Source organism: Urocitellus parryii, chromosome 4 (assembly GCF_045843805.1).
Source record: "Urocitellus parryii isolate mUroPar1 chromosome 4, mUroPar1.hap1, whole genome shotgun sequence".
In the NCBI taxonomy this organism is placed as follows: domain Eukaryota; kingdom Metazoa; phylum Chordata; class Mammalia; order Rodentia; family Sciuridae; genus Urocitellus; species Urocitellus parryii.
The window spans coordinates 209,962,441-209,974,503 of record NC_135534.1 but is presented as its reverse complement, the minus strand read 5'-3'; the positions used below and the strand labels follow the sequence as shown (position 1 = coordinate 209,974,503).

At 55.5% G+C, this 12,063-nt stretch overlaps 1 protein-coding gene across 3 annotated transcripts in view; it reads left to right on the top strand.

The window, feature by feature from the left end:
* Positions 1-10,834: 10,834 nt before the first annotated feature.
* Camsap1 (calmodulin regulated spectrin associated protein 1) overlaps positions 10,835-12,063 on the top strand; it is a 58,403-nt gene continuing 57,174 nt past the window's right edge. For all 3 annotated transcript variants that reach the window (XM_077797174.1, XM_026395591.2, XM_077797175.1), the window contains exon 1: positions 10,835-11,193. In XM_077797174.1, the coding sequence (XP_077653300.1) occupies positions 11,037-11,193 (157 nt within the window). In that variant the 5' untranslated portion in view covers positions 10,835-11,036. The remainder of the gene's footprint in view (positions 11,194-12,063) is intronic.

Below are 12,063 nucleotides of genomic sequence, written 5' to 3'. Positions count from 1 at the left end.
TGGGGCCATTTTCCTACAAGGACATAACGCCATGAGATAGACATGTGGCTGAGCTGATGCCCACCCATATGGTGACCTGCCCTGAGAAGTTGTTGTGGCATCCTCCGGGGTGCTGGTCCCGACTGGTCTTGTGTGGCTTCTTACTTGGTTGGTGCATTCCCAGTCTACTCTTTGGGCCCCCTCAGAGGTCTGGGGCCATGGGACATGTATTTTTTCCCTTATCCCAACCTCTGGGGATTGTGGATCTGTGTTTTAATCTGGGTGGGGCTTTAATACACTGTGGAGTTCTGGGAAGAGTCGCCATGGCAGCTAGTGGCTACCAGTGGCTTGGGCTTAGGGATATAATCCTGCTGTCCTCATGTGTGAGGTCTACATGCCTGCCTTAGTTGCTAGGGGTATGCAGGGCGTCATCCTGGTGCCTGCACGTGGTACAGCCTCTTCCTAGCCTGGTGTGGACATCTGTGTCCTGCAGGCCTTGTTGAGGGCCAGGGTGCATTTCAGGAGGCTAATGTGGGGGTGGGCAGACTGTGCAGGGCAGCATTTTGCACTTCGACTTGAACTGGGAGTTGAGTTCAGTGACCAGTGATGATGCTGTTTGATCCTGCTTATTGGGGTCATGGTGACGCAGAGAGGAAGAACACGTAGCCAGGTGACCTCTCAACCAGTTGGGACAGGATGACTGGCTCTTGAGGTGTGGCTGTTGATGGTGAGTGTGGGCATGGGCCTGGGGACCCAGATGCCTGTGCCTGCACAGATGATCTGGCATACACTTACCATTAAATAATATCCACCTGTATCATTTGGAGCTCCTCCTCTGCCTTTGTCCTTTGGGGCCTGTGAAATGGGTGGTTCTTGCCTGTGCAGGCCCGGGGCTCTGTCTCAGCTGCTGGGGGCATACAGGAGCTCCAGGGAGGACTCCCCAGTTCTGGGACTGGCAGCCATGGTGGCAGTGGAAACGCTCACAGAGCCGGTGGATGGAGGCAGGAAGGGCCAGGACACCTGGGTGCCACAGACTGCAGGGACCTGGCCTGTTGCCACTGTGGCCCATTTGGCCCCCGGAGCCTGGTTATGGGTTTTTCTCCCATAGTTCACTTTCCCAGATTCCACACTGGGCCCATAGTACGGTTACAGTGTGGTGGCTCATTTAAGAAACTGTGTGTTTCATTACGAAGTACTTACGTCTACAGAGACACATTTCTGATGGTGGTATTCTCAGAACATGAGGCAGGCACATCTGGTTTGGGTTCTGCACATTTAGACTTAAGAAGAAGTTAGAGGCTGAGAGATGTTTATCATGGGGCAGAATAAGAGGGGCTAGGGTTGTAGGATCCCACACTGGCTCCAAGGGGTCTGTTGAAAATCAGTTTTGCAGTGTGCTCCTGCAGGAGTGGGCAGCTGGCCACCATGTCCTCCACATCAGACTTCTGCCCCTAGGCCACGAGACCCTTAAGAAGCAGGGATTCCTAGAGAATTCTGAAGTGCTGGGTGTGGTGGCACAGGCCTCTAATCCCAGTGACTCAGGAGGCTGAGGCTAAGGGATCACAAGTTGCCAGCCTGGGCAACTTAGCAAGATCCTACTTCAAAATAAGAAAGAAAGAAAAGAGGAGTATAGCTCTGGTAGAACACCTCTAGTTTAATCCCCGTCACCCCTAAAAGGAAAGTCTAAAGGAGCCCAGATCCCTGGGAAGGGTCCCCTGCTACATGGTGTCATTCTGATGTCCTGCTTCAGTTCATTAAGAAGCACAGTGTCTTAAGATTGCCTTTTTCCATGGAGTGGCTGAGCCTCACCTATCTTTCCCAAAGGACCTGTTATTCATCTGCAGACTTGAGGACCCAGCACAGCCCTGGGTGTCCTGCATGGGAATGGTCCAGATGGGGAGAAGTCTCGGGCAGATTCAGTGCTCGGCACTCTTAGAGGGTGCAGGGCCTGATTAGGAGGGTCCAGTGGAAGGTTGGATGGTGGGACTAGTACTGAGGCTTGGTGTGACTTTTGCAGGAAGGGCCTGAGGATCCTTGGTGCCTAGTATCCATACATACCTCACCATGGGCTGGATGTATAGACAGTTGGTGCCCCAACAGCTGCAGAGCCACCCAGAGGGAGGGAGGTGGCTCAAGAGACTCCTGCAGAGACGTGAGGGGCAAAGCTGAGGTGGAGAGCGAAGTGGGAGGTGGAGGGCAGGAGGGTTGGAAGGGCAGGGGGGTTGGAAGGGCAGGGGGAGCACCAAGAGTTTGTGCCTGAGATGGGGGGGCCTGAGGGCCTCCAACAGCAGATGTGGGCCAGAGATGGGGTAAAACCATTCTCTGGCTGGGGTTCCTGAGCAAGGGACTGGCCTTGGGAGCAGTGTAGGCCATCCCTACTCTGCACACTTTCTGGGCACAGTTGGCAGTGTGGCAGTGCATGCGAGCACTAACTGTGGGCTTGCCTAGGATCCAGAGCCAGATGTGGAAGTGGAGTTGCAAAGGGACGTTTGTACACAGTGGTCGCAGCAGGAGTGTTCGGTAGATCAGAGTTCTGTGGCACAGCCCACATGACCAGGGAGGATGATGGGTAAGCAGTGTGTGGCCAGCCACATGGATCCCTCAGCCTCAAGCACCTACTGCAGGATGGCTGAGCCTCGAGGACATCATCACATGACCATGGGATCCACTTATGTGAGGTTCCCCAGAGTCACCAAGCCACAGGAAATGGAAGGGGAGGGGTACCAGGGGCTGGGGAGGTGCTGGGCAGCCAGTTGAGGGGAACAGAGCTTCTGTTTGGGAGGATGAAAGTTGACAAGCACGGTGGAGATGACTGTATGACAATGTGAATGGACACTTGAAAAGTCAATACTAGCTGGGAGTGATGGCGCACACCTGTAATCCCAGCGACTTGAGAGGCTTGAGACAGAAGGATTGCAAGTTCAAGTCCAGCCTCAGCAATTTAGCAAGGCCCTAAGCAACTTAGTGAAACCTTGTCTCAAAAAAATAAAAATGGCTGGGGATATGGCTCAGTAGTTGAGGGCCCCTGGGTTCAATCCCCAGTGCAAAAAAAAAAAAGTCAACATCATACATTTTGTGTCATGTATATTCAGCCTCAGTAAGAGGCAGCACTGCTGTCTCCTCCATCCCTAAAGCTCCCTAAAGCTGGGCGCAGGAGGCATCTCCCTGTGTGTCCTTCGGTGACACTTGGCAGAGGAGCTGTGGAGGCCTCGCCTGCAGCAGGTGGACTAGGGAGGCCGGTCTGGGCTGTGGGTTCTGGGCTGGCTGCAAGGGAGAGCGCCACTGGCCACTGGCCTGTTCCTCTTGCCAGCTTCCTTCTGGCCAGGCTGGGTGACCCAGCAGTCTTCAGGCTGGCAGTGCTCCCAGGTGGCACAATTGGTAGAGGCTTAGGTGGGGCTGGATGAGTTGACCAGTGTGAGACATCTGGGCACAGCATGCAGCAGGGGAGAGGGGTGCCCACCCTTGAGAGAGGTACCCACAGGGAAGTTCCACCTCTGTCTGTGTGGGGGGCTGAGCAAGTGCAGCTCAGGACAGAGGTGAGTGGAAGCTTCTCTGGGGCCGGGGAAGGAGCCCCTTCAGCCCCCATGGGCCTCTGGAAGGGTTAGTTTGGACCCCAGAGGCCCCTTCACTCTGAGAGACCGCCACCCCTGGTACTGACTTTCCTCTTGGCTTGCCAGGAGTATTCATGTTCCTTGTCCCTGGTGGCTAGTCTCTGACCAGATCCTGAGATGCAGGCCAGAGAGGCCAAGGCCAGGGAAGCCAAGGCCAGGGAAGGTGAGCCTTCTGGAGGCCAGTCATGAGCAGCGTCCTGGCTGGGACCAGTGTCTCGGCTCTTTCTGGGTTCTGTGATGAATACCTCTTTATGGCTGAGCTCTACCAAGTGGCTGTGTGCATGTGGTGCCTCAGCGTCAGTGGCTCTGCAGAGCCTGGCTTGCCCTGGCCTGGTCCCCGAGGTACAGCTCTGTCTGGCATGTCCCAAACAGTATCCTAGGCCTGCAGGTTGACAACCACCTGCTGCTCTCTGTCCCTGGGGTGATTTTTCCCAGTAGGATATGGGTAGGTGGATGCAATGACCCCCATGGTAAGCACTAGAGACCAAAGATGGCAGTTTCCTCCTGGGGCACAGGAAGCCTCAGGTGAAGAGCTGAGGGGGTGTTTCATGGTGGAGTCAGGTCTCCCAGGGGTCTTGCCAACTGCTCTTCTCAGGAAGGGGCTGCTGGACTGCATGAACTGGGCTCTGTGGCCTCATGTTGCCCACCTTTTGTAGTGATCACCATGTACTGAGCAAGGACTGTGCCCCAGGTAGCTGTGAGGGCTTTGTGTCCACTCTGGTGCATGCCACATGCCCTCCTGGGACCAGGAGACAGGCTCTGTGCAGAGAACTAAGTAGAGGTCCACCTAGGCAAACTGAGATCTGATGAGTCACTTATTAAAGTTTGAAAATTTAAAAATTGGTTCTGCACATCTAAGCCAAGAACACCTTAGTTCTTCCTGAATTTTCAGTTCAGCATATGCATTTTTAAAGTTGTGGTAAAACTGTCATAAAATTTATCACCTCTGCTGGCCCTAAGCTCCTGAGCCTCCTGCCTCAGCCTGCCGAGTGCTGGGACCGCAGGTGAGCAACACTGCTCGGCTCATCCTCATCCTGAAGTGTGTTCACATGGGCATGCAGGCGTCACCACCGTCCTTCTGTCCACAGGAACTTCATCTGACTCTGTCTTCACGAACTGTGGCTGCCCACTCCTGTGGGCTCAGCTTATCCACCAGAGCCAGTGCACCTGGCCTCCAGGATCCACTTGAAGGCTCTGTGAGGCCCTTTTGCAGCTGGGACCAAGGCAGGGGCATCAACTGGCCTGTCTTAGCTTCCCTGGCTCCCTCAGCTCTGCCTGGGAGGCCTGGGACCCATGCAGAGCATTTGGGAAGTATATGCTCTTTAAACTGCCATGGCCATGCACTGTACACAGTGCCGCGCACATGGTGCTGCCTGGTGCACCTCTGGGGTGCCATCCTGGGGGCATCCTCGGGGCCCAACATACACCTTCCACCCAGCACAGAGCACAGGAACAAGACGGGGGCGCTGCCTCCCTACTGGTGCTCCTGGTTCTGGTGTGCATTGTTTAGGGAGAGATCATGTTTTGGGGTCTGTGTGTGAGTCTAGGGGAACCCTTTTCTCCCTGCTGCTCAGCTCTGGCCGGTTTGGGTGGAACTGAGCCCTGATTAGCCACCTTCAGGGGACCATGGGGCCTCCCCCAGGGGAAGCTCCTGTCTCGCTCCAAAGCATGGGTGCTGCCAGAATCCTGAGAGAGCAGAGAGGACTACAGAGAACACCCAGCTACGTGGGGGCAGGGTGCAAGCATGCCCAGCTGACACTGCACCCCTGAGGGGCCTCAGTGCCACAGGAGCGCCTGTCCTGTTTCCACACTCTGCAGCTGGGCTGACCCTTCTCAGCCACAGAACTGAGAGGAGCCCTGGCCTCAGGCCATCTGGAGGGGCACACTGGGTTTGATGGCTAAGTGTCCACTGTAGAAACATCAGTCACACCTACCCCCTGCCACAGGCTCAGGGGTTTAGCGCTCCTGCTGCCCATTCCTCCGGAGGTGGCTGGGAGGTGGCTGCCATATCGCTAGGCCTGCACATCCCACAGCCGCAGCCTCTGCTCTGATGTCGCCCCCACAGGCTCACATGTCATTTATTTTTCAGAAAGGATGAGGGGATGGTGTCATGCTCGTTATGGGATGACAGCTGTTTTTTCTCTTTTCTTCTGTGGTGCTGGTGCTGGGGATTGAACCCAAGGCCTTGTGCATGTGAGGCAAGCGCTCTACCAGCTGAGCTGTATTTCCAGCCCGAGGGATGACAGCTCTTTAACAGAAGCTGTGGGGTCCTTGCCATCTTGAACCTCCTGTGAGCTGGTGCAGGTCTGGCGGGAGCTGCTTCCACTCCTGGTTGACGGAGAATGAGGGCAATAAGGAGGGTGTGGCCCAGTCTCTTTTGCTGGAGGCTGCTGTTTGCCAGCCTTACGTGGAGAGAGTCTCCATTCTGGTGGGGGAACTGGCTCCCTTATAGCTGAGGGAACCAGCCATGTCAGCTCTCACAGCTGGTACCAGGCGGTAGGTCCTCCCCCCATCCTCTCTGATTCCCTTATTCAACTTCTCACATAAACATGCCAAGAGTGGCCCGAAATCTCTTCAGGGCCACAGCCAAGCAAAGGAAGCCGGTACTGACAGGTGCATGAACACACAGGTGCACATATGCCCACACGTTTCACAGCCCACCTTGGGGTGTGACTCCCACCACAGTGCCAGTCTGCAGGCCAGTTCTCTGCACGCAGGAGCATCTGGGTGTGAGGAACCTCTCCAGGTCACTCCCATGAGCAGCAGCATCCTGTCCCAGCCCTCTGCCTCTCCACATGCCAACGAGAGTCGAGGCCTTTCCTCTCCTCTCCTGAATCACTGACTAATGAAAAGCTCAAAGGAATTCAAAGTTGTGCCTGTTCCTCCAGGTCCCCCACCCCCCATGCCTTTCAGGTAAGGGTTTTTTGGGTGAAAATCATCCCATACCACCCTCCTACATGACCTTTCTGTGCCCACAAGGAACCAACTGGCATTTCCAGTTGGACAGATGGCTCTAACACTGGCCACACCAGGCCTTGGGGGCAGCCCTGTCTACCTCGAGGAACAGACTGCCCTGGTTATAAGGAAGGTGAAGTACACAGAAGGGCACTCTCACATGATGATGGATTTCAGTTAAGACCAAAATACATACCTCTCAAATCAGAACCAAAAATACAAAGATGACACTTCTACTTTTGCAAATGAAAGCCAGCTGCCAGGCTGATGCAGAGGTACATTAGCGTCTCCTGCAAGCTGTGTCTCTGGGGACAGGGTGCATCTCCACTGCAGGTGCTGGCCTGTGCCCTGGCCCTGGGCTAGAATTCCCCTGAGCTTGCTTGGGATCCTGGGTCAAGTGGGTGCCCAGAGGGTCCTATCAATAAGGAAACTCCAAGGCAGCCTGCAGCTGGCCAGAGCATGAGGCAAGGGGCGTGAATATTGGCAGAGGCTTGGAAGCTGGACCTCCTCCAGGTGCTTCTCTTTTCTGAGGGGCTGGAACAGGATTTGGGTCTCTTGAAATTTGATGTGATGGAAGGTGGAGCCTAGAACCAGAACTTTATAGGAAAGGGAACATCAGGGGAGCCAGCCAAGCTCACCTATGCTGGAGAGAATGCTCTCTGCTGGGATATTTGAGAGACGTGGTGCAGGGGCTCCTCCTGCTTGGAGTTGCAGACTGGTGGGCTGGGACGTCACTCTCCTGCTGGGCTGATGGCTGTGGTTCCATCCTGAAGATGTTTGGGGTCGCAGGCAGGGGCATTTCCTTGCATCCTCTCAGAGTCTTCATGGCACCTTTGGCAAACTGCCCCTATGCTGCAGATAAACAAAACCAGTCCTGGGTTCTAGCAGCAAGTTTGTTTTGGATGATAGAGATAAATGCTGCCCCTATATTCAAACTTGAGCATGGTACAGAGGCCTGGCTGACAGCTTCCTAAAGGGTAACTCCTAAAGCACACATGAGCCAGAACTGGCATCTAGAAAAAACGCTTGTCTTTCCAGTGCCAGAACAGGTGGAAACATGCAATTCTAGCAGCCCAGATGATTCCTCTGACCCAGAGCCCTCTGTTCCCACTCTTTGCAGTTCCTTAAGCCCATGGGATCTCTGGGCTGCCAGGTTCTCCACCTGCTCCCTGCCCCATGTGGCCCAGTGTCACGATTGACCCCTGCATATCCCTCCACATCCCTCGAGGGTTCTGCCCTGGCCAAGCCCTGTGACTCAGCCCTTCTCTGGTGGTCTCAGGGCACATGCCACATCAGCCTCCCTTCCAGGTATGTCCACCTATGAGATGTCTCCTGGGAAGACAAAGAATGATGACGGCATCATAGTCTATCTCTGCAGCTTAGACAACTAACTGTCCCAGGCCTTCTCCTGTCCCCTGCCACCCATGGTACCCTGCTGTGCCCTTAAGCCAGTCTTGGGGCCGCTAGGGCAGAATCATCCAGGCTTCCCACCCCAGCCCATCCTCCTGTCCCAGTGCCTTCTCTCATGCTGCTACCAGATGAAAAAGAGGGGCCTCCTCCCAGTTTCATGTCTAGTCTTATGGTGCCAGCAACTCTGCGCCTTTGTCATCAGGTTTCCACTGGCATCTGGAATGTCCAGTTTGCACCCACACCCCTCTCTCTGCACCCTGTCCTCCCCTTGGTTCAGCTCAGCTTCTCTGCTCTCCTCCACAGTGAAACTCCTGGAAGGAAGCTCACACTCATTGTGGGGATTCTATCCTCCTCTATCCCCACCCTCCCACAGAATTGCTTTCCAGGGATGCTAGGTCATCCCCAAATCCAAAATCATGCTAAAAACTCTTGATTCTGCCCCACTTCCCTGCTCTGGCCTTTCCTATTTTAGTTAAGGATTACTCAGGTATCAGAATTGTTTAGGCCCCAAACCTGGGAACTAGATAAAATGGACACATTCCTAGAAAGACTTAACCACTGAAACTAACTCAAGGTGAAACAATCTGAACAGACCTATAGTGAATAATAATCAGTTACCCATTCACCCCTATTTCCATATGGCTGTGATGCTGAATTCTACCAAAGGATTAATGCCAGTTCTTCAAGAACTCTTCCAGAAATATATGAGAAACACTCTCAATTTGATTTATGAGGCCAGTAGTAACTGATATACCAAGACCAGATGAAGACTTCACAAGAACTTATAAACCAGTATTATTTTGAACATGGATGCAAAAAAAAAAAAAAAAACCAACAAAATAGTACTAAACCAAACCTAGGAACATATCAAGAGGAATCTATGTCGTGACCAAGGGGAGTTTGTCCAGGAATGCAAGGGAGGGTCAATAACTGAAAATCAAGCAATAAAATACACTACAGTAACAGGATGGTGGGGGGAGATAGATGCAAAAAGAGTATTTTGGATTTTCTGGAGAAAATCCAACCATGTTTCATGATAAAAGACATAACCTGGAGGTGCTGGGGATATAGCTCAGTTGGTAGAGTGCTTGCCTCGCACAAGGCCCTGGGTTTGATCCCCAGCAACACACACACACACACACACACACACTCCCCCCCCAAAAAAAAAAAAAAAAACAACCTGGGAATAGAGAGGAACTTTTGTCTGATAAAGGGCATCCATGAAAAACCTACAGCCAGCATCATAGTGATAAGTGGGATGCCTCCTCCAGATCAGGAATGGGATAAGGACATATGCTGTCACGCTCCCACTTGACCCTGAGCTGGAGCTTCTTTCAAGCCAGGTCTTAAGGCAAGAAGAAATAAAGCACCCGCCTCCCTCGGTTGGGAAAAAGAGGTAAGCTCCCTTCACAGAAGACAAGCTCTGTGTTCAGAAAATGCTGGGAAATCCACTGAGAAACAATATGAACTATTCAATTGGTTCCTAACACTTGAGCAAGCACCGCGAGCAAGCACCGCAGGTCTTCCTTGACCTCTTTCCTTTTCACCATTTGTCCCACTGTCAGTGACGCCTGCTTCACCCTTCAGAATCCTTCCTCCCTCTGCTCAAAATCCCTTGATGCACTCCACCTCACCTAGAGGAGGACAAGGTTCTGACCCTGTAGGATCTGCTGTCCCCCCTACTCCTCACCTCCTCTGCTGACTGGGAGTAAATGTCCCCTTGTAGGGCTTTCCTCGGTGGACGGGTTCTATCTACCTCTTGCTGTGACATAGTGCCCATCACCACCCAGTGTACTGTGGGTCACTCCTCTTCTGCCTGGACTCTCAGCTCCTGAGCCCTACGTCATCTGGACAGCATCTGAAAGACGGGGTCCACTTCAGCACAGCCTTCTTTCTGATACAGGAGGGCTCTACCAAGTCCACAGAAGTTAAGAACCTCAGATCCAGGGAGGCAGGGGGCCAAGTGGCCACTCCAAGGTGTTGCGTGTCCTCTGATCTCCTGGGGCTGGTGCCCGTGGGCCAGCTCTTCTTCGAGGTCAGCACTCATTTCACAAGGATACTGACTCCAGACCCTGCCTGGCTGAGAATGAAGCCACGCCCGCTGGGGAGGGAGACGCACGCTGTCTTCGCCTCTGGACCTGGAGATTACGTGGGATGCCACACAACTGCCCACCTGGGGGTAGGCTCACCCGGATTGTCCAGTTGGGGGGCTCGAAGTCTCCCCAAGCTTCAAGCACCGTTGGGGTCCCCACCCAGCTACGTCGGAGAATGGGCAGTGGAAGGCGCTGTCCAAGAGAGTTGGTGTCCGGCGAATTGGAGGATCCGAGCCGGCCACGGTGGAGGGTACCGAGCCTCAGGCCGTCCCACTGTACCTGGGGGCGGGGACGAATGACCGGGCTTAGGGCCTTCCCATTGCGCCTGGGGGCGGGACTGTAGGCGGGGCCTCAGACGTGCGCAATGTACCTGGGGGCGGGGTGGGAGGGCGGGGCTTCAGGCGCGTGCCACGCGCTGGCGGACGGGGGCGGGGACTTACGCGCTCCCTTAGCGGCTGGGGGCGGAGCTTCAGGTGTTTCCTTGGTGCTTGACGACGGGGGCGGGGCCTCAGGCGCGTCCTGTGCCCTTGCGGACGGGGGTGGGGCCGGGGCAGGCTTTCGGGCTGTCTACTGCGCCTGCGGACGCCGGGGGTGTCAGGGTTAGGCCGGGGGCGGGGCCGCGGGCGGCGCGCTCTGCGCCTGCGGAAAGGGGCGGGGCTGCTGCTGCTTTCAGTGCGCCTGCGCCAGGCAGCGGCGGTGCGCTCGCTCCCGCCCGTTGGCCGCCGCCTCAGCCGCCGCCTCCCGGGGCCGCGCACGCGCCGCCGCCGCCCCCGGCCCGCGCCCGCCCCCGGCCCGCGCCTGCCCGCCGCATCCTCGCCGGCCCGCTCCGCGCCTCTTCGGCCTGGGCTCGGCGCCCGCATCATGCAACAACAGCTCGGGCGGCGGCGGCGGCGGCGGCCGTGAGGCGAGGGCCGTGCGCCCGGCGGGCCGGCGCGGGAGGGCGGCGGCGCCTTTGTTGCGGCCGGGCCGCCGCGGCCTTTGTCTGCAGATGGTGGACGCGGGAGGCCGCCCCGCCGCCGAGGGCTGGCGGAGGATGGAGGCCCCGCCGGACGGCGCTGACCTGGTGCCGCTGGACCGCTACGACGCGGCGCGGGCCAAGATCGCCGCCAACCTGCAGTGGATCTGCGCCAAGGCCTACGGGCTAGGTGCGCGGCTGGGGGCGCGGGCGGAGGGCGCCTGGCGCTGGGGGCGCCGGCCACCCGCTGGCCGCGGTCCCGAGCGGTGGCCAGAGCGCCTACGGCGAGGCTCGCCGCAGAGGGACGCCCTGGACGCCCAGGCGACCCGTTCGCCACCGGTTTTGGTGGTTGCAGATCATGGGCCGCTGACTCCCAGGCCCACAGCTGGGCCTTGCACGGATTGCATGGATCTTAGCGATCCCTCCGGTAATTCTGGTCGCGGAGCTGGGTGACCCTGTGACGGAGTTCTTGGTGAGGTCTAAGGTGCTTAGTGGATTAAGGCGGTCTGGTTCCTGCTCCGGGAACTTTGCAGACCAGGTGGTGCGGCAGTGCCTTGATTCCTGGCCTCCTCTCTTAACCTTAGGTGCTTTGTTTCAATCCAAAGTTAGGGGTTAGCACTGGTGTAAGCCTCTTAATTTGAAGCACGAATTAATTGATTTTATTCTGGTGATAAATGACTGATTCTAGAGCAAGACTGAAGGGCAGAGGTAGCCCTTGGAGAAAAGGGTTAGTTGACCAGTTTTGAGAACTTGCTGAGCAGGCGTTCGGTGTGACAGTGGCCTGTGCCTTAGCCCGCCTAGGGTTAGTCATAAGCACAAACACGTTTTGTGAGTCTCAGATTAAATACACCGTTTTATTATTTTTTAAAAATATTGTTTAGTGTCAATGAACCTTTTTTTGTTTATTTATATGCAGTGCTTATAACCAACCCAGTGCCTCACACATTAGGCAAGCGCTGTCCCACTGAGCCAGCCCACAGCTTTATTTTAAACTCGTTTTTGTGCTGTGTAAGTAGCAGTTGGAAAATAATTCTTTCCTTTCTTTTAGAATTTTCAGTTT